At 39.6% G+C, this 26,096-nt stretch overlaps 1 protein-coding gene across 2 annotated transcripts in view; it reads right to left on the bottom strand.

Moving 5' to 3' along the window:
* The window catches only part of Vwa8 (von Willebrand factor A domain containing 8), a 330,350-nt gene that overhangs the window by 252,462 nt on the left and 51,792 nt on the right, over positions 1–26,096 (bottom strand). For both annotated transcript variants that reach the window (XM_027390074.2, XM_027390075.2), the window contains exons 3-4: positions 23,298–23,428; positions 19,441–19,551 (exon numbers count right to left, since the gene is read on the bottom strand). In XM_027390074.2, coding sequence (XP_027245875.1) covers positions 19,441–19,551; positions 23,298–23,428 — 242 coding nt within the window. The remainder of the gene's footprint in view (positions 1–19,440; positions 19,552–23,297; positions 23,429–26,096) is intronic.

The raw sequence follows: 26,096 nt of genomic DNA, 5'->3' as shown, positions 1-26,096 counted from the left end.
ATGTCTGCAACCAGACCCCATGGCACCCCCTATGCCCCTGTACAACACTAAGCCCATCCCCCCCCCCCAGTCTGCTTCATTTCTGTCCTAGTTTGCCTTTCATGCTGTGATAAACACCATGACCAAAAGCAACTGAGAAAGAAAGTCTTTCAACTCCCAGGTAACCATCTATTACTGAGGAAATTCAAGAAAGACAATCAAGGCAGGGACTCGAAGCAATAACCACACAGAACGCTGCTTACTGATTTGCTCTCCATAGCTTGTTTAGGGATTTTCTTTTACAACTCAAACAACCTGCCCAGGGTGGCAACACCTGCAGTGGACTGGACCCTCCCACCTCAATTATTAACCAAGAAAATGTCCACAGACTTGACAATCTGATGAAAGCAATTCAAGTTCCCTCTTCCCAAATGACTTTAGAAATGGAGTAATCAAGTTTTTTGTTGTGTCAAAAAACAAAACAAAAACCTACCCAGCATATCTTAATAAAATGGGAATACCATTCATCTATGATAGGATCCAAAAGTTGTATCATCTCCCAGATTCAATTTATCTCCATATTCTGATAATCCAATATCCTTAATTGAACTTGAACTTATCCAGCATGGTGACTAGCCTGACATCCCAGGACACAGGAGACTAAGGTAAGAGGAAGACAAGTGAAGGCCAGCATGGTCTACCCTTGTCAAAATAAATAAATAAACAAGAGATCAAAATATTTCTCAACTCACCCCTTTCTATCCCTCCCCTAGTTCAGCCCATCTTTATCCCTCAGATATCTTCTCTGAGAGTCCGAGCTGCTCAGTTCCCTATGGAAGCCTATTAAAATACAGCATTTGCAACATCTCCTGCTATCAGTTGCTTCGTGTATAGTCCTTTAGTGACAGTGAACTTGTGTAATTTCCCCCTGTACACAAGCTACTAGAAAATCACTATCTTTACTTACAATGACCTTTTTTTTCCTTAAATTTAATTTTCCTTTTAGTGACTAACTCAAAAAAGAGCTAACCACTCCCTACCACCCCCCACCCCCACTACCCTGGCCCCATCCAATAGCCAGAGAAATTTCTGAAGTACCACATTATTCATTTTCCAAATATCAAAGAGAAAGCAGGAATTTCTTAGTCAGGATTTTTTTTCAGTAAATTGTTGAACTTTGTACTGTATAACAAAGGGTTACTTTCTTCAGGTATCTATGAACGATTATAAGGAAATAAGATTAGGATCTAATAATAGACTAAAGATAATTATCCCCATTATAAGACAAAGATCAGTTCATGAATAATCCTTCAAAACAATTACTGCTAATATTTTTATTTTCTTCTATGATACTGACCATCATCTTGTATTTATTTATTTCTTGTTATTGAATGAATCAAGGTGACTTCAGTGCCCCTGAGTCAGAATGGGGTAACCATAGTTTCTGAGCTATCAAAACTCAAACAACAAACTGGCACAGGAGGACTTGGGATGCTTTCTTATAAAAAAAACACATTTCAGGTGAGGTGCCAATTAACCTTTCACAAGAAACTTACCTTCTCAAGAACTCATAGCTCACAATAAAAAGAAAAAGTGTCACTACTGGTAGCAAAATCCTTTTTAAGTTAAAGTTTTATTAACTTTTATTATGGGACAAACTATTTGACTTTTGAAAGCTTCACAGAGATAAAAATGCTGGTTCACTGAGAAAAATGAGAAATACACACATCAAGATTTCATAATTCACAAGCTATAGGCAAGAAGAGCAACATTTCACAACATGAACTGGGAATATGCAGCTCTGCCTTCCTTCACCTCCCAGGTACTGTGGCCCACTACACATGAGATCCAGAGACCAGAAGCAGATGCCAAACACACAGGGATTCTTTCGTTGCTCTAATGGACATGTTTCAATGAGAAACTAAGAAAGTGATAGATGAAAAAAAAAAGACTACCCTAGTGATCCTGTGAAAAACCTCACCTACGCTGCACCCCTCCTCCAGAGCAATTGTCACACAGTAGGGACCTCAAGGTAAGAACCCTGCTACTGGCTGGAGACACGGCTCAGCAGTTAAGAGCACTGGCTACTCTTCCAAAGGACCCAGGTTTCATTCCCAGCATCACATGGCAGCTCACAGCCATCTGTAACTCCAGTTCCAGAGCTTCTAACACCTTCACCAGACATAATCCAGGCAAAACACTAATGCACATAAAATAAAAATAAATTTTAAAAAAGCCTGCTACTAAAGAATAGAGAAATTCGACATTTGGAAGTCATCACCATTGTGGCAGGCAAGACTCAATAGATGGTAAAGTTGTGAGGAGAAACTAGCTGTCTGTATACACTCAAATATCTTCCCACAAGACATCATAAATGACAAAAACACCAACAAAAAACACAAACATAACACTGTATAGTAGGCTTTCTTTTGGGCCACCAACCTGCTCCCAAATCATGACACAGAGACTTATTATAATTTAACCTGTTTCTACATTTTGCCTCGAGACATTTTACCTTTTTTTCATTCTGTATGTCCTACTTTTCCTACTTCTTCCAAGTTTGGCTGGCTGGTGGCTGCTGGCATCTCCCTCTCAAACCTAGATTTTTTCTCCTATTAATCCTCTCTGCACACCAGCCCTGCCTAACCTTTCTCTGCCTAGCTATTGGCTATTCAGCTTTTTATTAGACCAATCAGTTGTCCTTAGGCAGACAAAGTAAAACAGCAACACATCTTTACATAATAAAACAAATGCAGCATAAACAAAAGTAACACATCTTTACATAGTTAACGTGATAGTCCACAACATAAACAAATGTAACACACCTTCATATAGTTAAAGTAATATTCTACAACAGAAACAAATGTAACACACCTTTACACAGTTAAAGTAATATTTCACAACAACACTGAGAGACTGCAAGAGTGCACTCTAACCATGTGGTCAAAACCAATGTTGCCAATACTGAGCTCCACTGGTTTCACACAGTAGGATTTCTCATGCAATGCTAGGGTAGACACATCATCACTTCTGCACATTCTTAACAAGAACTGAATCATTTCCAACATGAGAAAACGGCAGGCAAATCAAAACTGAGCAACATTCTTCCAAATTACTGGCCATGAAGAGAAGGACAAATCCTGCTGCAGGAACCCGGGTTGGGCATTGTGTGGCAGCCATTTGCTGAATGACTCAAAATGTGGGTGTATTGAAATGAGGAGGAAGAAATTATGAATAAATACAGAAAAGAGTAATTAATTACTGCACTAAAACTTAGGGAGATTTTACTTGGTGTTGGAGCAAGCCCTGTGTAAAGTCTCTAGGAAGTCCATAGCTCAACTAAGAATTGTTTTTACCCTTGTCCCTCATCTAAGAATTTAAAAAACAGTAAATCTCTCTGACTGCTTCTAATTTGACATGCTATTTATTAATTTTATGTACTATGTGGAAATAAATTAGCTGTTTCACATCACAGTTGAATCCAAGTGTGAGGATATAAAAAACAGAATTACTGAGGACTTTCTGTTGCTGTGACCAACACCAGGAGGAAAGTCCACTTGGGGAGGAAAGGGGTTTATTTGGCTCACAGTCTACAGTCCAACCTCAGCAGCCCTGTCAGGTACTTGAAGCAGGCATGGAGAGACAGGAACTGGGGCAGAAACCATAGAGGAATGCTGCCTGCTGGCTTGCTCTTCCCACCTTGCTTAGCTACCTTCCTTTCTTATTATCTTACATCCTCTCCCTCCTCCCCTCCCCTCCCCTCCCCTCCCCGCACCTCCCCTGTGTACACACACACCTAAATTCACTCCTCTGTTTCTGTTCAGAAAGGGGCAGGCCTCCCATGGATGTCAACAAAGCATGGTATATCAAGCTGAGGTTGGACTAAACTCTTTCCCTCACATTAAGGCTTGGTAAGGCAACCCCACTATGAGGAATAGGTTCCCCAAAGCCTGCCAAAACATCAGGGACAGGCCCTGCTCGCACTGCTAAGAGTCTCACAAGCAGAACAAGCTATGCAACAGTCACACATATGGAGAGCACCTAGGTCGGGCCCATGAGGACTCTTTAGCTGTGGATCCAGTGTCCATGAGCTCCTAAGGGGCCAGGTTAGTTGTCTCTGTGGGTCCCCTTGAGCCCCTGGCTTGTAAATCCTTCCTCCCTCTCTGGTGCTTGGCCCAGTACTTATCTGGGTTGAGGGCAAACAAAAAAGGGGAAAGTAATGAAAGATGTCTTGATAGGGGGTGGCTGGGGCATTTTGAGATCAGAGCATTTTGGTGTCGGGTAGAAACCTGACACCAAGGAAACTCCCAGGAATCTACAAGGATGACCCCAGCTAAGACTCCTAGCAATAGTGGAAAGGGTGCCTGAACTGGCCTTCTCCTGTAGTCAGATTAGTGAGTACCCTAATTGTCATCAGAGAGCTATCATCCAGTAACTGATGGAAGCAGATGCAGCGTCCCATAGCTACCTTCCATAGCTATACACCCCAGACCCAGCTGCTCAGGGATGGTACCACCCATGGTGGGTTAGGCTTTCTTAAATAATTACCAATCAAGAAAATGCTTCATCCACATGCCCACTGGTCAATTTGGTGGAGGGACCCTAGTTTGTGACAAAAAATAAACCACCACAATTATAAACTTTAAAAACAATAAAGTCTGTAAAGTGAAGAAAAATAAAATAGTGACAAGCAAAGTATCATAAAAGATTTTTAGTTTCCCATGTGCCCTTTGGTAACACGGCTGTAAGCCAGAAGCATTCGGTCACAATCTATATACTCATTGGTGGGGGAGGCAAGGAAGCCCTGAGTAAATTCATGTTGTTGACATGGGCACGGACATGTCAAGGACCTCAGGCCATAGAACTGAAAAAGCCACCCTCCACCCCAGGCTCAGAGGGATGACAACTCTTTCTCTGGTCCAAGTGTAAATGTTAACAGTGTACAAATGTTTACAAATGATTGACCAGTCTGAAAAACCCAGCAACTGCGGCTTCCTCCTGGTGGATGACTGCAATGGAGACTGCTGCCTACAGACTGCCAACCGCTAGCCAGCCCCGCCCCCTGTGCGATATATACTGAACATGCTCCTCCACGGCGTTGAGCACAGCCCACCCGACCCAGCTTTTCTGTACATGTGTCTGTGTGTCTGTCTTCATGCCCTTGCCTCCCCAGACAGGTCAAGTCCCCAAAGCTCACAAGTTGTGGTACATATTTAAACTATCAAGGTAGTAGACAAGAACATTAGCTGACAGGAAAAGGCCTTAGGCAGATGGTCTGTGGTAAGGAAATCTGAAACACTGGATTTAAGAGCCAGTGCTGGTCACTGTCTCAGTGACCAAACTGCTTCCTGGTGCCGCTGTAAACGCCTATGAAATTATTTCGATGCTTTAATCAGCAGTTTTCGATGTTATTACTATAATCTGATTATATTTGCAGGAATAAAATTTAACAATAAGAAAGTACTTTAACATATCAGTGATGTTTTGGGCCATATATAAGTTTCAACTTACTTGGATAGAAAAAAACAATGCTACAAATGCTGTGCCTAGTACAGGTCAAGCATCTTGGCCTCACTCAGTGATGTCCCCTTTGTCCCATGTCTGCTCATTACTGAAGTGGGAAGGAGTACTGCTGGCCTTCCCTGCTCTCTCTCTCACACACTGCATCTCCCTAGCAAGATCCATTGGTCCTGGGGAAGCTGGCTCACAGCAGGCCACACACACAACTGCTCAGAACACTGTTACAGAAGCCTGGGGCTATGTGAAGGACATAGCTCTTGACACCTACGCTTGCTGTGAGAACAGAACAAGGTAAGAACGAGCTTGAGAAAATTACTCTAGACACTGCGAAGCTTTTCTATCCAGACTGGTAAACACTGCATATTGTCTCTTGAAATCTTCAAAACTCTAAAAGAGCAATGCACATGTGTAGCAATAAGTCTTTTAGCAGAGAAATGTTTGTTTGTGTGTGTATGCATACCGGGAAAGGCAGCCATGGGAAAATAACAATTATGAGAGGGTGTACACATTGAGAGAAAGAGCCAAGCAAAGACAAAGACAAAGTCCCCAAAATTTCTCTTATTCTGTATTACATCACACATGCTTTTTTTTTTTTTTTTTTTTTTTTTGGCGTGACTAGCTGTGGTGGTTCTTCAGAAGAGATGTCACCAACTTTAGTGTCCTTCCTGTCTATCAAGTGACAGAGACCTAATTCTTTCAAATAAAAATCAGGAAAAAATATAACAAGCTCCCTCTGATCCAGTCAGCTCATACCCCAGCTTTAATAACCCAACACGTGGACATAAAGGAGACCAAAGGAAAAGCAGGTCCATGGCCTGTTCTAGATTTGCTTCCAATTTGATAAGACCTGAGGCAAGTAATTAATCTGAATGTCTCTGGCCTCATTTACAAAATGACAGCATCCTCAAGGGGTATCCAGAACGCAACAGTTTAAATATCAAAGCAGAACTACAACAAAAAAGTAATGCCACTTATTAAAGTACAAATCGTTGCTAATATAGTCATCATTTAATGAAAATAGATTTCAAAAAGCTTTCCATTTACTCAAAAAGTAAAAGTAATGTGGGGGAAAAGGAAAATGAAAAATTACATTTTAAGGTTTTTATTCTGTGAGTGTGTGTGTATGTGTAAACACACATATGTGAACTACATGCCTAAGTGCAGAGGCCGGAGGTCAACGCTGAGTGTCTTCTTCAAATGCTCTCCTTTTTTTTTTTTTTTTTTTTTTTTGGAGACAGGGTCCTCACTGAGTCTTGAACTCACAAATTCTGCTACCCCAGCTGGCAGCAAGTTCAAGAGATTGGTCTGTATCTGTCCAGTCCCCACCCCACCCCACTCCTAGCACTAGGGTTACAGATATGTAACTGCCTGGCTTGTACATGGGTGCTAGGAATCCAATCTCAGATCCTCACACTGTGCTATGGGCACTTCATGGAACTCAACCATCTCCCCAGCCCCAAATCTTTATTTTAAAATAGTGGAACAGTAAACCCTTTCTCCACTGAACAAAACTAAGAACTATCAGAGAGGACAGACTGGTTTTCTGTTTGCTGCTACAGCCCGAATGTGTCCCTCAAAGAGCATAAGTCCAATACTTAATCCTCAATGCCACAGGTTACAACAGGGGTCTTTAAAGGGTAATTAGCTTGTGAAGGCTACTTACCATGAATGCATTAATGTCATTACCTTGAATGTGGATTAGTTATGTGCAAAGGGTGAATGTGACCTGTATCTTCTTCTCAACTCTCCTGTTCATTCCTCTCTTTCTTCCTGCCCCTCCTCCTCCATGCTCTTTGCCCTTCTACCTTTCTGCCAAGAAAACTCTCCTCAGATAAAAGTCCCTCAATCTTTGACTTCCCTGCCTCCAGAGCTGTGAGCCAAATAAATGACTAGTCATTATACCAGCCCCAGGCATTTGTTCCAGCAACACAAAACTGCAGGAAGTCACCCTACTACTTACTTGTCCCGAGGGACTTAGTGTAGTCAGGTTCATCCTTGAGCCTTCACTTCTATCTAATGGGACTAAAAACCAAAGGAGATAACACCCCAGAACACAGCAAGTTGTTTAAGTTGTTTAATCCCAGCACTTGGAAGGCAGAGGCAGGGGAATCTCTGTGAGTTCAAGGCCAGCCTGGTCTACATAGTGAGTTATAGGACAGCTAGGGCTACATAGTGAGACCCTGTCAGGGAGGGAGGGAGGGATGGAAGGAGGGAGGGATGGAAGGAGGGAGAACTCATTCCTGTTATTTGTAAGAACACAGACAGAACTAGGTATCACTGGATTAAAAACCCCGACTCAAAAGAAACACAAATTCCACATGATCTTACTTACATAAGGAATCTAAAAACTGTATCTGGTGGTTACCAAAGACCAAGAGAGCAGGGAAAAATGCAAAGAGAAGGGGATGATCAGTAGGCCCTGTGTTGTGTTAGAAAGGTGCTCAGTTCAGGTGTGCTATTCACAGTAAATGACAATAGATGGTGGTGTAATATGTTTCAAAAAGCTAATGGAAAAGACCCTGATACCTTGCCATGGAATTTTGTTTGTTCTCATCCTTATATACCTCATGGACATATTTCAGGGTCTAGAACAAGACTGAATACTTAATAATAATATCTGTTTACTAAACAATGTCCTCTTGTGTCAAAAAGAAAAAGACAATTGGTCAAGGTCAGGGCTAGTTTGTAGCCGGAAGACCCTTAGGTACAGTTTTAGTCTGTACACGCATGAAATCTATCACCTTGGCCCTGTTAGAACTATGACCCAATCAAGGAAGCGAAATGACCCATTTTTACAAATACCAAGCACATTTCATTTTGCCTTGATTATAACATGTGACCCAAATAAACTCTAAAAACATAATTACAAGGCCCTGACATTCAGTTATTAATATAAAAATTAAAGCCAAGCTTATTTTCTTTTTTTAAAATAGTTATTATTACAATTATGAACACCAGCATGCAGTTACTGAAGTTGTCAGTGGTCATCATCGTTACATTAGAGTGAAGCAACAGAATCAAATCCTTCCTCTGCTATTAACCAATTCCATGGCCCTGGCCATGGAAGCTTGTTATCTCATCTGCTAGACTGGCAAGAAAGCTTTGAAGATTAAATAACATTGCTATAAAGCACCTAGCTAGCATGAGAGGTCCCTCCAGCAAATGCCTCCTCAGCATCTCCCTTGATAGTTTTAAATTTAATTTCACAAATCTACCAAACGGTTCATATTAAATGGATAGGCAAGAGTTGATCTCAGTACAAGAACAATACAATTAGGAGCCAACCAAGGTCTTTGCTCTGACTGCCAGACATGCCAGAATAAAAACAGTCACATTTTTCCCAGTGGTGATAATTATAGCACAGAACAGTGAAATGGTCTGGTAAAAGTGTCAGAACCTAGCCACTCTTCATAACCTTGTTTCCATGCGGAGATGGTTTCCAAATTCCAGATACTTCACTCATGAATGAGTTTCCAGAATACAACGTTATAATTTCAAAAAGTGTATGTGGAAAATAGCTTCAGAACCCACCAATGAGTTGGAGGCTACGCTTCCTTGTCTGTTTCAGTAGATGACAGTCATTTAGACAAGATGAAACTTTCACTTTCTGATGGCATAATGTTGTTCAATTTATTAAGAGTTGCACTTTTATGACCTGTAACATTTGTGATTTTGTTTTTCACAATCAGGGTATTTTTTTTCTATTAACAATGAAAATCAAAAATTATCTAAAATAGAAGAGATATTTATATAGGCATTTACTTGCTGTGTGCTTCATACTAAATATGCATTATATATATTACTGAAATTCACATTATCACATAAAGGAAATTAATAAGATTACAATATAATGAGTGCCTCGATTGGAAATCATTCAGTCTTGTCTTTCTACTCCCCAAACTATTTTGGAGTTAGAGATCTATCTCCTCTTATCATAGTTAAAATATAAATATAAATTATTTCTACTATGGCTAATCTGTATTTCCTTGTGCTTGAGTAACATAAGCCATTATAAACCTGTCTTAAAAAGTCTTTTTTCCCAAGATCTCTGGAGTTATGTGACAATCACAATATTAATGACAATATCAACAAATTCAGAAGAAAATTCTGGCAAGATTACAACAATGATTGGAGAATTTGGTTTTGTTTGTTGTTGTTTTTTGGGTTAGTTTACCTTCTAGAGTACATGAAAGTTAAAGAGTGAACAAAATATTGATCATGGACTCCTTATTGCTTGATGGGTATCAAAGTAATGGGATTCCTATTTCACTTGGAGCAATTCTTCTTTAAAGCCTTGCAATTGCACTGCAAAAGACTCCCATAAAATTATAAAAGGAACTTTGTAGCAACTTAGAACAAGTATTTACAGTGATGCCCATGGCAGAGATGCCTGAGGAGCTCTGACTTCCCTTGTCAGTCTCCTTTTCCACTGACTGGGAGCGTAGAGAAATGATAGCCAATAAATTCTAAAATTACACCCTATGTAAAACTTAAAACTGCAAATGAAAGCCAATTAATTTAACAAAGTATACAGAGACACCAATGATGTCATTGAGTGTCTTGAGACACAAGACTCAATGAGGCAATGATCACATGAGGCAATGGGGCACCATTTAAAACAGGAGTAGATATCTTCCTAGAAAGCACACTGGCCAGAAATAGTGAGGCTCTTTAAAAAGGCCCACACCACCCACTAAGAATCATACTTCTAGGATCCACATCTAAAACATCATCAGATCATAACAAGATTTAAGTACAACAATATTCAACAAGCGTTATTTGTAATATTGAAAAGCAACAATAAATTTAATGTCTGGCATTATGAGAGGGTACACAAAATAGGAATATTATATAACAACATTACCATTTGTACAGACATTTAAAATAACGTAACATATTTCAAAGAAATACCCAATGTCTCCTGATTTAACAAGAAAGCATGTGTATAAAGGAATGCTGAAATTTTATAGGTGATATTCTATTTCTGTAAGAACTAATCATTATTATATGACAAATACATATGCTTATGGACAGAAAACTATAGAAAGTATACATAATGTTTATTTTTGTAAAGAGCATAACAAGTAATTTAAAATTCTTAGGATTGGCCGAGCATTGGTGGTGCATGCCTTTAGTCCCAGCACTCGGGGGCAGGGGCAGGCAAATCTCTGTGAGTTGGAAGCCAGCCTGGTCTATGGAGTGGGCCAGGACAGGCTCCAAAGCAATACAGAGAAACCTTGTTTCAGGAAAAACAAAACAAAACAAAAAAATTCTTAGTATAACATGGACATCATAACATGTTAACCATCCTGAAGACCACAAATGTTCTCCCATTACTCATGGATAGCTACAGGCATTGTTTCATCTGTTGCTCTATCTAGGTTACAGGTGGTGACTAAAGCTACTATTTTTACAGCCCAGACAGCAAATTCAATGGTTAAGAAGGAGGAGGGGCTTGCCTCTCCACCCTCAAGTAGAGAGAGAGATGAGTGCCCAGGGCTCCTCCAGCCTACCTTTCCCTCTTCGAGTCCCCTGACCTGCCCAGACCCTTCCTGCCTCTAGATCCCCCAGAGGGACTGGGAGGCAGAACAAAGCATCCAGGATTGGCCACCATTCCTGTCTTGCCCCTGCACCGTCCTGGAGAGAGGAGAGGAGAGGAGAGCCTTGAACCCATACACAACAGGAGAGGGAGAGACCCCCACCTGTACCCACTGGAAGAAGAGATGGGAAGAATACTATATAAGAACAGATTCAACAAGAGAAAGACCAATATGACACCACCAGAGTCTAGGTATTCTGAAGACATGAACATCCCTACTCAGAAGACGCAGAAGAAAATGACCTTAAAAGCAACTTTATGAAAATGATAGAGGCCCTCAAAGAGGAAATGAGAAAATCCATTAAAGAAATGGAAGAAAAAAACAACCAAAAAAATTGGAAGAAATAGAGGAAAAGACAAACCAAAAAAAATGCAAGAAAGCAACAAATCTCTTAAAGAAAGCAAGGAAAGCCAATAAAAAAACAACCAGGTAGATGAAGGAAACAATTCAAACAGTTCAAGACCTGAAAACTGGAATAGAGACAATAAAGAAGACACAAACTGAGGGAATGCTGGAAATAGAAAAGCTGGGTAAATGTTCAGGAACTAAGAGATGGAAGAGAGAATCTCAGGTGGTGAAGATAAACTAGAGGAGATAGATTCATCGATCAAAGAAAATCTTAAGTCCAACAAATCCTTAACACAAAATATCCAGAAATATGGGGCACTGTGAAAAGACCAAATCTAAGAATAATAGGTCTAGAAGAAAGCAAAGAAGCCCAGCTCAAAGGTGCAAAAAAATACTCAATAAAATCATATAAGAAAATTTTCCCAACTTGAACAAGGGTAATGCTTATGAAAGTACAAGAAGCTTACTGAACACCAAATAGACTGGACAAAAAAAAAGTCCCCTCGCCACATAATAATCAAAACACCAAACATACAGAATAAAGAAAGAATATTCAGAGGAGCAAAGAAAAATGGCCAAGTAACATATAAAGGCAAACCTGTCAGAATTACACCTGACTTCTCCATGGAAACTCTGAAAGCCAGAAGGTCCTTAATAGATATTCAACGAACACTAAGAGACCACGGATGCCAACCTACTATACCCAGCAAAACTCTCAATCACTATAGATGGAGAAAACAAGATATTCCATAACAAAACGAGATTTACACAATACATATCCAGCCCTACAGAAAGTACTGGAAGGAAAACTCCAACTCAAGGAAGTTAACTACACTCACAAAACCATAGGCAATAGATATTCCCACCTTACCAAAAGCCAGGAAAGGGGGTAAAAATTCACACACAATACCGCCACCAAAAACAAATCCAAATCAAACAAGAATTAACAATCAATGGCCATTAATATCCCTCAATATCAATGTTCTTAACTCATGTATAAAAAGACATAGGCTAACAGAAAGGATATGAAGACAGAATCCAGTCTTCTGCTGCATATAAGAAACACACCTCAACTTCAAAGACAGACATTACCGAAGAGTAAAGGGTTTGGGCAAAGATTTTCCAATCAAATAGGCCTAAGAAGCAAGCTAGTGTAGCTATCATAATATCTAACAAATTAGCCTTCAAACTAAAATTAATCAAAAGAGATGAAGAAGGTCATTTCATATTCATCACAGGAAAAATCCATCAAGATGAAGTCTCAATTCTGAATATCTATGCCCCAAATACAAAGGCACCCACATTCATAAAAAGATACATTACTAAAACTAAAATCACATAGTAAACCACACACACTTATAGTGGGAGACTTCAATACCCCACTCTTACCCCTGGACAGGACCACCAGACAGAAACTTAACAAAGAAACAAAGGAACTAACAGAAGTTATTACCCAATTAGGTTTAACAGACATCTATAGAAAATTCCACCCAAACACAAAAGAATATACCTTCTTCTCTGTGCCACATGGAACCTTCCCTAAAATCGACCACATACTCGAGAACATAGCAAACCTCAACAGATACAAAAAAAAAAAAAATTGGAATAACCCCCTGTATCTTATCAGACCACTATGCTTCAAAGTTAGAATTTAACAGCAACACAAATTTCAGAAACCCTACAAATTCATGGAAATTGAACAATGAGCAATTAAAACATTCCTGGGCCAAGGAAGAAATAAAGAAAGAAATCAAAGACTCCTAGAATTCAATGAAAATAAAGGCAAAACATACCCAAACCTATGGGACAGTCCGCAAGCAGTGCTAAGAGGAAAGTTCATAGCACTAAGTGCCCACATGAAGAAACTGGAGAAAAGTCACACTAGAGAATTAACAGCACACCTGAAAGCTATAGAACAAAAAGAAGCAAACTCACCCAGGAGAAGTAGACACCAGGAAATAATCAAATTCAGGGCTGAAATCAACAAAGTAGAAACAAAGAAAACAATACAAAGAATCAATGAAACAAATAGTTCTTTGAGAAAATCAACAAGATAGACAAACCGTTATCCAACCTAAACAAAAGGCAGAGAGAAGATGCAAATTAACAAAATCAGAAATGAAAAGGGGACATAACAACAGACACTGAGGAAATCCAGAGAATCATCAGGTCATACTTTGAAAACCTATACTCCACAAAATTTGAAAATTTAAAGGAAATGAAAATTTTTCTGGACAGACATCACTTACCAAAATTAAATCAAGAACAGATAAGCAATTTAATAGACCTATAACCCCTAATGAAATAGAAGCCGTCATCAAAAGTCTCCCAACCAAAAAAAAGCCCAGGGCCAGATGGCTTCAGTGAAGAATTCTACCAGAAATTCAAAGAAAAGCTAATATCAATACTCCCCAAAGTGTTCCACACAATAGAAGCAGAAGGATCATTGTCAAACTATTTTTACCAGGCTACAATTACCTTGGTACCCAAACCACACAAAGACACAACTAAGACAGAGAACTACAGACTAATCTCCCGAATGAACATCCATGCAAAAATGATCAATAAAATACTGGCAAATTGAATCCAAGAACACATCAGAAATATCCTTCACCATGATCAAGTAGGCTTCCTCCTAGAGATGCAGGGAAGGTTCAACATACGAAAATCCACCAATGTAATCCACCACATAAACAAACTGAAAAAGAAAAACCACATGATCATCTCACTAGATGCTGAAAAAACCTTTGACAAAATTCAACACCCCTTCATGATAAAGGTCTTGCAGAGATTAGGGATAGCAGGAACATACCTAAACATAATAAAGGCAATATACAGCAAACCAAAAGCCAACATCAAACTAAATGGAGAGAAACTCAACTCTATTCCTCTAAAATCAGGAACAAGACAAGGCTGTCCACTCTCTCCATATCTCTTCAATATTGTGCTTGAAGTTCTTGCTAGAGCAATAAGACAAGAAAGGAGACCAAAGGGATACAAATTGGAAAGGAAAAAGTCAAACTTTCACCATTTGCAGATGATATGATAGTTTACATAAATGACGTGAAGAATTCTACCAGGGAACTCCTGATAAACACCTTCAGCAAAGTGTCACAATACAAGATTAACTCAAAAAAAAAATCAGTTGCCCTACTATATAAAGTCAACAAATGGGCTGAAAAAGAAATCAGAGAAACATCACCCTTTACAGTAGCCACAAACCTACATGACAAGAACTTTGAGTTATTAAAGAAAGAAATTAAAGAAGATACCAGAAAATGGAAAGATCTCCCATGCTCTTGGATAGGTAGGATCAACATAGTAAAAATGGCAATCTTATCAAAAGCAATCTACAGATTCAATGCAATCCCCATCAAAATACCACAAAATACAATTCTTCACAGACCTTGAAAGGACAATACTCAACTTTATATGGAAAAACAAAAGACCCAGGATAGCCAAAACAACCCTGTACAACAACAACAACAACAAAAACCAAATAATTCAATTAAAAAGTGGGGTACAGAACTAAATAGATAATTCTCAATAGAGGAGTCTGATAGACACTTAAGAAATTGCTCACCATCCCTGACTTCAAGACTATAGAGCTATAATGAAAACAGCTTGGTATTGGCACAAAATATTGGCACAAAATTGACAGGTAGATCAAGGGAATTGAATTGAAGACCCTGATACTAACCCACACACCTATGAACACCTGAAATATTTTGAATTCTATGAAAAAGGATAGTAAAGAAATAAAAGAAATTTCTTAAAGGGCTTTGGGTCTTATATTGTGACCAGGTGGAAATCAATCAGCAGCTTTGTCTACCTAGAATTCAAACGGGAATTATACCTTGTGATAATTCAAAATAGACACTTAAAAAGTCATTATCTGGATGGGGAGACAACTCAACATTTAAGAGAGCTGGCTTTGATTCCAGAGCTCTGGGCTTAGCTCCCAGCACACACACTCAGCCACTTGTAACTCCAGTTCCTGTAGATTAACACCTCTCTGATCTCTGTGGGTGTCACATACAGGAAGAATACACACATGCACATACACATAAAATAAAAATAAGGTTTTCTTAAGAATCACTTGTCCACAGGAAAACCAGCTCTTCTTAGTCATACCTTTTTCTTTTCCATTTACTTAAAAATTTGCCAAGATTGATCATTTAAAGGCAAAATCTACCCTCAAATATAATTGGCAGTTATGTCCCAGTTGTGAGTGCAGGACATGAATATATTCTAATAGGAAAAAGCATAATAAATATGGAAGCCAAGGTAAGCTCACATGTTGGTGCCATGTTAGGCTGTGTTACAGAGTCTGGTTTTTATTTATTTTATTATGAAGCCATTACATGCCTTTAGGCAAGGACCTGTTAACTAGCAGAAAATCAATTTAAATTTACTTAAACCTCAAAAGATTCTGAGGCAATTGAGAGGAAAGGCCAGTATGCCTGCATGCCTGTATCCAGTCACAGGCTCTGAAGGTGTCAGTGCTACAGAATGCTAAGAACAGTGTGTATCATGAGTAAGCTTCATTAAGAAACAGGGAGTATAAAATACACCGGATTTAGCATGGTTCTTTAAACACCTGATATGCTGTGGCAGCTGTGCGTCATCTGAAAATACATTTTTTAGAATGGCAGAAAGTTTCATTTTGGACTGGAGAGATGGCTCAGCAGTTTAGAACACAGGCTATTCTTCCAGAGTACCAGGGTTTGTTTCCCAGCAGCTCACAGCTATCTGTAACTCCAGCCCCATGGAATCTGATGCCCTCTTTTGACCTTTGTGGGCATTGCATGCATGTGGCACACAGACATACACATAGGTGAAACAAAACACCCATGAATACAAAATAAAATGTTAAAAGAAAAATAAATCTTCCAACTAATATGCATCAAAACAATTGTTAAGGATTTTTTTATTTTATTTTATATGTATAAGTATTTTGTCTGCTAGAATGACTGTGAACCTCACGCATTCCTGGAGCCCAGAAGAGGGTGTTAGATCCCCTGGGACTTGAGTTAGAGACAATTGTGAGACGCCCAAAATGTGGGTGCTCAGAATTGAACCTTTGGAAGAGCAGCCTGTGCTCTTAACCACAAAGCCATCTCTCCAATCTCCACCCAAAAGCCAATTTTTAAAAATAATTAAAATTTATAAACAAAAATCTTCAGCTCATCAAAAAACTTGTTACTTAAAGCAATTCCATTTCTGGAAGTTTTAAGTCACTTTTAAAGTAGAAGGCACATTAAAACCTACTGTAAGGTTGGAAAGTCAATTAGGATTCACAAACCACAGCTGTCACTCGCTGGCATCTGTACAGGGTGTCCATGAGCACAAGCAGTTCTCAGAGAGATTTCTTTAAATGCATGCATGAACAGCATCCAGGAAGGGTTGTTTTGTTTGTTTGTTTGGTTCGTTGGTTGTTTGGTTTGGTTTGGTTTTTCGAGACAGGGTTTCTCTGTGTAGCTTTAGAGCCTATCCTGGCACTCGCTCTGGAGACCAGGCTGGCCTCGAACTCACAGAGATCTGCCTGCCTCTGCCTTCTGAGTGCTGGGATTAAAGGCGTTCACCATCAACGCCCAGCTGAAGGGTTGGTTTTTAATTGTGGGAAAGGTGAAGGTTTCAGGTCTGGCTGTCATGACTTGTCTTCATTTCACGTACACATTTCATTTGGTAATGACCTACTAATTCAAGAGATGTGAATATTTTGTTCCACAAAAATCTTCCACTCAGCATTATACTCTTCATTATAAAGAATACCCATTAAAAACAACAAAACTCAATTTCACAAAGAGCTTGCTGTGGTGGGACAACTTACAAACCCAGATACTTGGAGTCAGGGGCAAAACCTCTATTTGAAAATAGCAAACAGACACACACACACACACACACATGGACACCACACACACACACACACACACACACACACACACACACACACACACACACACACACCAGCTACCATCCCTTTCCCCACCTCCCCAACTCCTATGATTCACAACAGAAATACCCCCTACAGGTCACTTGTCCAAAGCTGGTGGTACTGTCTCAGGAGGGGGAGCCTGGGTGATGGAATTGGGTCACTGGAGTCAGATCGTTGAAGGTTCTACTATGGGCCGGGTTACAGCCCACTCTCTTCCTGCTGCCTGGTCTATTAGCACATAGACAGTCTCTGTCACCCACTCCCACCACTATGATTTCTCTGACAGACTGGACTGAAACACTCAGAACCATGAAGCACAAGAAGCCCTCCTTCCTTAAGCTATTACTGCTGGGTATTTTGGTCATAGAGACACAAAAGAAGCAAATTTTCACTCACTCCAGATTTCTAATCTCCCATCTATTACAGCTTCTTGTGTAGCCTTCTGGCAGGTTTCAATGTGCACAAAGGAACAGGTGCATTTCTTCTATCACAAGTGAGATCATACACTGTTTTACCAATTCTTCCCACTCATACTCTGGACTTATTAGGAGAGACTAGTGCCCCGCCCTTTGTTGTGCACTAGAACTTGAACCCAGGAACCTGCTAGGCAACTACTTTTCCATGAAGCTACACCCCAGCCTCATGTCATTCTTTTTAAGCTACAGTGATAATGGCTTATTTCATTAACCTCTTCAATATGCATCATTACTGTTTTCAATTAGTTTTCTGATTTTGAACATCCTACAACTAATATTGTTGAATTTTGCTCTTTGTGAACACATTTGTGTAGGGGGCACAGAGGTTGTTCCTTCAAGAGAAGGAAGGAAAAATCAGTTTTCTGCCCAGAAGGTTGGAGCAGAGGTGCCTTCTAGCCTTCTAGATTGTGACTTTGCACAATCTGTGTGCCTGGAGAATTTCCAGCACCTGACCGTCCTCCAGACCATTCTAAGAAACTTGTTTTTCCTATCAATCTACAGAACATATCTTTATGGGCTGTGTCACATGTACTTTACCAAGAGTTTTGATGTAGTCACATTTGATTTATATTTAGCTTACTTTGTTCCTCAGAGATTTATGTATGCCTTGTTGGGCATCCAGGATCAAGTCACTACAAGAACAATTTTCACCAGGTTGGGCCTTGCTTAAATATGCCAAAATAAAATCTCAAGGTCAGACTTCTGAAGTTTGAACCAACATGGGCTACTGGGCCTTCTTGCCTCCCACAGGGAAGGTCAAAGAGATCCCTTTTGGGAGAAAAAGAATGTTGGAAATGTAACTATTGAATCCAAATATCCACTGCCTCCAGTGGCAAAGCTGTAGACTCATCTCATCTTTGTTATTAACAATGGACATCAGGGAATTCTTTAAAGGGAGATACTTTATCTTTTAACTTGCAGTATTTGTAAATAAAGGAGTCAAGTATATCCCCACGAACTCAATGGTTACTACAAGTATTTTCTGTATAACTTGATTATTTATAGTCTTTATCCTATATTCTATGAGGTATTTGAAAGAACATTTAATAGTTTATGCAATAGGTTTTAAGAAGGAAATAATATGCTTCTTTATAATATTGATAAAATATTAGTTTAGTTGATTATCAGAATCTAAGACAACCCCCCAATAAAGCTATAATTCCTAGAAATATTTCATTTCATGTTCTTCAATCCATGTCTTTCTAACTCACCTTTAGACTGAAGATACTTAGGTTAATATGCTAGGGAAGCTCCTATAGTAGAGTCGCCATAATAGCTTTTCTATAGAAAATGAAATATCTATAAGTAAGTTATAAGCAGCAACTGACTATGAAGAAACCCTGATCTCCTCATCTTTAGCTGACACTTGAGCACCAGTCACGTCATCCAAGTTTTTTTTTTACTTTAGAGCTAGATTAAGACATTTCTAAGAACAAGAACAGTGAACCGTCAAATCTGTCTAGAAAAATACACAACATCTGTCTTTCACTGACACATGAGACGCTCCCTTTCCATTTAACAGTCAGTTTCACATAACCCTGAGTAGTCATCAGTCACGGGCTGGCAGGAAAGAGCTTGCCTGGTCAATGTAGAAGGCCGTGCCAGCTCGGATCTCCCGGCGCTGTTTGAGGTCGGTTTCGGTGGTGTCTCTTGACAGGGCAATGTATTCCACCTCTCGCTTGGTCAGCTCCTGTAGAGCAACACAGAGCAAAATTATTCCAGAGCTAAAGTCAAACTGCCAGCCTACAATTTACAACAACATATTCAACAAAGACACTGCCTAGAGATGAGCATTATAACCATAATTATGAATTAAAAATATTTTCAGTCTCTGAAAAAAATTCAATAAATTGGATACTAAAACATACAAATGCCAAGTATGGTGGAGCTTGTCTTTAGTCCCAGCACTTGAGAGGCAGAGGCAGATGGATCTCTGTGAATTCAAGGCCAGCTTGGTCTACATTGCAAGTTCCAGGACAACAAGGGCTACATAGGAGACACTTTCTCAAAACATTCCCTCAAAACAAAAACAAAACACATATACACATGCACAAGCACACACACACACACATACACACACCTATGCAAACTTACACACCCATACATACATACATACATTCACACACATGCACATATATATATACACATACAAACACACATATGCTCACACATGCACACATACATATGCACACGTACATAAATACATCTGTGCACACAAACATTGCTTGCACACAAACAAACACATTGTGCTCACACACATGCACATGCATCCTTAGAGCTTCATTATTTTTATTGTACTCCATCCTACTACTTGAGTAATAAGAATAATTGAATCTTATAAACCTAAATTTATCCTGTTAAATTCTTTTTCAAATATCATGAATAATTATTGGGCAATTTTCCTAAAAGTCATAACAAATTTCTGTAAGTAATATTTATCTTTTTTAAATGTGGTTTCAATTCATTTACTCCATTGACCATGGCTCAGCAACTGAATACAATATCATTGTTAGATTCTTTACCAAGTGTGAAACAAGCAAGAGAAACCAAAAGCAGAAGGAGATGAAAGAGAGCAAGAGGAAGCCATACAAAAGGGAGAAGACAAAACTATCCAGCCCCCAGAACATGGTGTGATCAAGGGGGAAGGGAGGGTACCCAGAAGCTGCACCATCTCAGCAGCTCACCTACTCAGAAAATCATTAGCACTAACCTAACAGCTAGGCACATTTCCCTTGCTTTTACAACAATGAATTAAGAACAGTGACATTTTGGAATCAAATAAGGGTATAATAAACTTTTACAAGTCACAGAAGTTAAGTTACTTAAAGATAAAGGGAAAAGCTGACAGATCATGTCATTACTGGAGAAGATTTTCACACAAGGGGATTATGTTGCCTTGCAACTTATCCCTATTTTACATTAATGCACAATTCTTTATTGTTATTCAGTTCTTTTACATTTCTTTGTTCCAGACTGACACAGTTTCCAGTATAACAAAAAGAGGCAAAAGTTTTAAATAGAGAAGATGCATAGTCACAAAGATGTAACAACATCAAATGATGTTTTCCTAAATATAAATGGATTGTCTGTCTACAAGGGCCAATTCTAGAGTAAAGTAATTTTCTCCTTTTAGCAGACACCTGCTTCCAGAGAACATCACTCATAACATCATGTCTGCTTCTTTGAGTGGCTGAATCTAACTCCCCTCCCTAAAAACCCTTTCCATTCACAATAATTGGCAAAACTGGATGTGGTTTTTCAAAACAGGGTTGGGGTGTGTGTGTGTGTGTGTGTGTGTGTGTGTGTGTGTGTGTGTGTGTGTGTGTGTGTGTGTGTGTAGACCTTGTCCTTAAACTCGCTCTGTAAACCAGGCTGGCCTTGAACTTAGAGCTGGGCCTGTCTTTACCTTCTGAATGCTTGGATAAAAGGTGTGCACCACCATGCCCAGCATCTTGTTACCAAAGAGCAGCACAGTTTAACTCTGAACTGCACACTGAGGACAATGCTGTCACTATCCTGTCCTGACAGTCACCTTCATCAGCAAAGCACCCGTTTTCTCAGCACCCCATCATGAAAACAGGAGGGAGTAAGCTCTCACACAGCACCAGCAGAAGGCAGCTGTGTTGTTTGAAACCATCTACAATCTTCCTTAATATGAATTAAGTATCACAGACAAATCGATTTTTATTTGCTTCAGCAAGCTTGCACCCCAAATGTTACCAACTCAGGACATTACCAGATGAAGGTTCTCATATCCAGTGACAACAGCATTCACAGCTATTTGCAGGGCGGCAGGGTGGCGCTGCATCTCCACACATGCATGTAAACAGCAGGGCATTGCTGAGTTTTCATATACCTTTGGCTATTTCACATCTATTTTACCATTTGATGTTTAGTGGGAGCAGTCATGTAACTTCACACATGCAGACTTACACTGCATTTTTGAACCAAATCCCTATGATATCCAAGTCCTTCATTCTGCAATTCTAACAACTTCAGAGCCTGGCCCAAAAACCATAATCTCAATGAGATATCACAGACTTTGAAATGAGTAGGGCAAAAGTCCCCCATTCCTAGACAAGACCCTAAGGCCAATGCTACAGTGGTAGGTTACACCTCACAAACTGATTCTGGGCATGGAGAAAAGATATAAAAGTTATGGGCTAGTGGGAGTTCTGTTTCTGATTTGTCCAATTTACTCTGGCATTCCTGCCTGCCTCACATACATTTTGAAGTTCTAAAGTAAATTTGGGGCTGGAGAGAGAACTGAGCAGTTAAGAGCACTCTCTACTCTTACAGAGGACGAGAGTTTCACAACCTCCTGTAACTGCAGCTCCAGGAGATCTGAGGCAGCCTCGGGCCTCAGGAAACATCCGCATACATGTGCCCACATATGCACTCATTCATACAAAATTGTTTTTAAAAATAAAAGACAAACTAAATGTGCCACTGAGATAAAGTATATAAACAGATTTCAACAACATAGAAATCAACTCTTCAATAATAAATAACACAAAGAAGTTTTAACAAGGGTTTTTTTTTTCCTCCTACAAAGTTATCTTCAGAACACAACTTCATCTGAAAATTCATTCTTACCTAAATCAGTAGAATAATGTCTATTAATAATGACAGGATAACAGAAAGGCCTTTAAATGCTCTGGAATATTGGCATCAAGATCTGAAGATTTCAATTCACTTAACCGTTCTCAAAGAGCTAGTATTATTTAAGAGTGCACTGTGTCAAAGAGGCGAAATGGGGGTTTCAAGTCTAACTTTATCATTTTCTAGATAGAAAGAGTGCATTAGCCAATCTTTGTTCATTTGTTTTTCTCATCTATTAAATAGGAGAAAAAGCAGTATGTAGCTATGACATTAAAAATGCCCTCTACCTTGGGCTCCCTTTACAAACCACACAACTTCAAAATGTCAAAGGAATTGCTTTGCTTTTTAAGTTGTGAGCCTGAGATAAGGAAAAAATTATAACATAAAAGGGCTTGAGGAAGGGTGTAGTAGTGTCAGGTTTACAGTCTCAAAGTTGCTGCTTCTATCTGCTCACTACTCACTGCCTGGATTTATATTTCTTTTTACTGAAAGTGGAAGGTTTTCTTTCTAGCATATATATATATATATATATATATATATATATATATATATATATGTATATACATGTATATATGTATATGCTCTCTCTATATATATATATGATGTACACACACACATACATACATACATACACTCTGTTATGAAAGGTCAATGCACATGGTCTTCCAAAGCAACTTCTGCTGAGCTCTTTATGAACTAGTCATTGCATGAGGACAGTGCTTATCCTAATGCAGCTAATTCTGATATATTTATAAATTCTTCACTTTCCTTTATTTTATCATATCCTTTATCAAAGTTAAGACCCTTAGGAACTGCCAAGAATTGATTGCTCACCAAGTACTGCATGGCAACAGAGCGCCGAAGAGGCCCAGGAGGTCCTATGAGAAAGATGTCTTGGCCCAGCAGATCTTTCTGCATTATCCATCTCAGATGCTGGACTATGGACTGAGCTGGAGACTCTGAAACTGTGAGGAAAAGAAAGAAATGAAATGCAAATTTAACTATCATAGCTTTACTATAAATTTATAACTGTATCAATCCCCAAATAATATAGACTATGTATTGAAAATATGCATTTGGATGGATGGATAGAGTGTAAATGCTGACAAAATTTCAGTTTCACATTAAAATTATTATCAATGCTAAAACAGAAGAAAATATCAAACAGCCATCAAAGGGTCACACATTCTACATTTCAAAGCACATGAGAACACTGGTATAATCATCTATAGGTGTCCTTAAAGGAATAAAAGTGCTTTGTGGATGAGTGAGGAAATAGTGTCATTATTTTAGCAGTTTCAAAGCCTAACTTTTTTATTCCAAAGGGAGATATGGCCAAACGATCCCAGACAAATCATAGCCATTACAGACATGAAAAGCTGGAGTCTGCTCTAATCTAAAGTAGCAACGGTTGGAGGACATCCAAAGGAATCTATAATTCAAGTCTACTCCTCCACCATTTGATGCATGAGCTTCTCCTAGAAAGACGTAAACAAATGTCTGCTCGCAATAGATAGGGCATCAATAACAGACAAAAAGAATGATTCTGTCCCAGTCCAGTTTTGTGAACTAATGAGTATACTGACTTTTCATACTGGAGGATGTGTGTGAAGTTACTTACAGGAATGTGAGTGGCCCCCACAACACCAAAAAGTCCCAGTCAACATGGATAATGACCTCCTCACTGATCTACAGACCCTGCTCCCCCACTTCATTAACCTCTAACCTCTATACACTCCAGCAGTTTGAAGACCACATCATCTGGCAGAATGGGGAGGAACAGAGAAGGAAGGACTGGCTGAGATCTCAGGGGAGGGGCCAATTACCCTTCTTGCCTCCTCCTCCTATGAAAGAATGTCCACAAGCCCCGGTGTGGGGAGGGTTTCTTGTGGATAGTCACAAATATTCTAATTAAGTGATTACACTCAGGATGGCATACCACAGAACCATTCTTTTGGGAATAAGACTGCTCCAAACAAGGCCATTGGATCTACTATTAATTAAATAAAGCAACATGTTCAACTTCTACATAAGCATTTCTTAAAATGATTACATTGATATAATTAATTTGTGTTTGTTCAGGTAAATCACACACACCCACAGCCAGTGGTTCCATCACTAAATTCACAAGAAAAAAATCTTGCACTTGTAAATCTAGAAATGTAGAAAAGTCTAGGCACGTGGTACACGCCTTTAATCCCAGCAGCAGGGAGGCAGAGGCAGGAGGATCTCTGTGAGTTCCAGGCCAGCCAGGGCTATATAAGGAGACGTCAAAAAAAAGGAGGAGGAGGAGAGAGGAGAAAGAGGAGGAGGAAAGAAAGGGAGAGGAGGAGGAGGAGGAAGAGGAAGAGGAGGAGGAGGAAGAGGAGGAGGAGGAGGAGGAGGAGGAGCAGGAAAAAGGAGGAAGAGGAGGAGGAGGAGTTGAAAAGTCTTAACAGCATTGTCCCGCGCTACCGTCTCGCCAGCAAAAAACGACGCGGCACACTCAGGATCCTTCTGCAGTAAAGCTTTAATGCGTCTTGAGAGGGAGAGCATAAGCTTAGAGAGCAGAGACTCCGAACACCCAAAAACCCCTCCCTTATATAGGCTGGCAACCGCCGCCTCAGAAGTGTTACTCTCTGACTGGCTGAAGCTCGGTAGGACCATATGACGTCAGCTGATCGGACCATATGACGTCACGGGAGGGGTGGAGACCAAGGGCTGGAAAGTTACAAAGTTACCTAGTGTGAAGACACAGACTGAAGCAGCATGCACAGGACCTGCACGGGTCTGCATCAGGTCCTCTGTGCTTATGACTTTCAATTTAGTGTATTTATGAGATTCCTGAATGTGTGAATGAATAGGTCTCAGATTCTTGTAGCTTCTCCTGGTCTCTTTTCCTTCTTTTGGTTTCACTTGTCCAACACTGATGTGATATTTTTATCATTATATTTTATTTTGTTGTATTTTTAAATGAATGAATAGAAACCAAGAAACTAGGGTAAAAATTAACAACTGAACTGTTATTAATACACGTTAGAGAGGGAAAATCAGTCTTCTCTAATAGAATGACATTAGGTATGTCAACCACTCCAGGCAGGTCTCATGTTCAGGAACAGGTGACCATAAATAATGGACTCAATGGGAAAAAGGAAGGAAGGGAAGGAGAGAGAGAGGGAGGGAGGGAGGGAGGGAGGGAGGGAGGGAGGAAGGGAGGGAGGAAGGAAGGAAGGAAACATGGTTCCTACTGAGGATGAAGCTCAGGGGTAGAGTACTATGTAGCCTATATGAGACTTTGAGTTCCTTCCCCAGCCCCACACCACCAACAACAAAATGGGTATAGTAGCCTGTAACCTGTTCTATATATTTATAATGTATTTTAAATACCTTGACCTTGGGACTATGTACATTTTCAGGTAACCAACCAATGTGGGGTTTACCCCCTACAAGCTATCATTTTAAACAAATGCTGAAGTTTAGGAATAATTTATTTATCTTTTGAAGAAACAAAACTAAATTGGAGCAGAATCAAAGCTGTACCTGTTATAAAGCAATGTGTACACCAATGTCCTCCCTTAATTAGGGGAGAAAGGCATGAATTTATTTAAACTAGAGCCCTGGGAATTTGCATCTACTCCTGTGAGTGCTCATGGG

Source organism: Cricetulus griseus (assembly GCF_003668045.3).
Source record: "Cricetulus griseus strain 17A/GY chromosome 1 unlocalized genomic scaffold, alternate assembly CriGri-PICRH-1.0 chr1_1, whole genome shotgun sequence".
Taxonomy (NCBI): Eukaryota; Metazoa; Chordata; class Mammalia; order Rodentia; family Cricetidae; genus Cricetulus; species Cricetulus griseus.
Note: the sequence above shows the minus strand (reverse complement) of the source record. Positions and strands in the feature narration are given on the sequence as shown.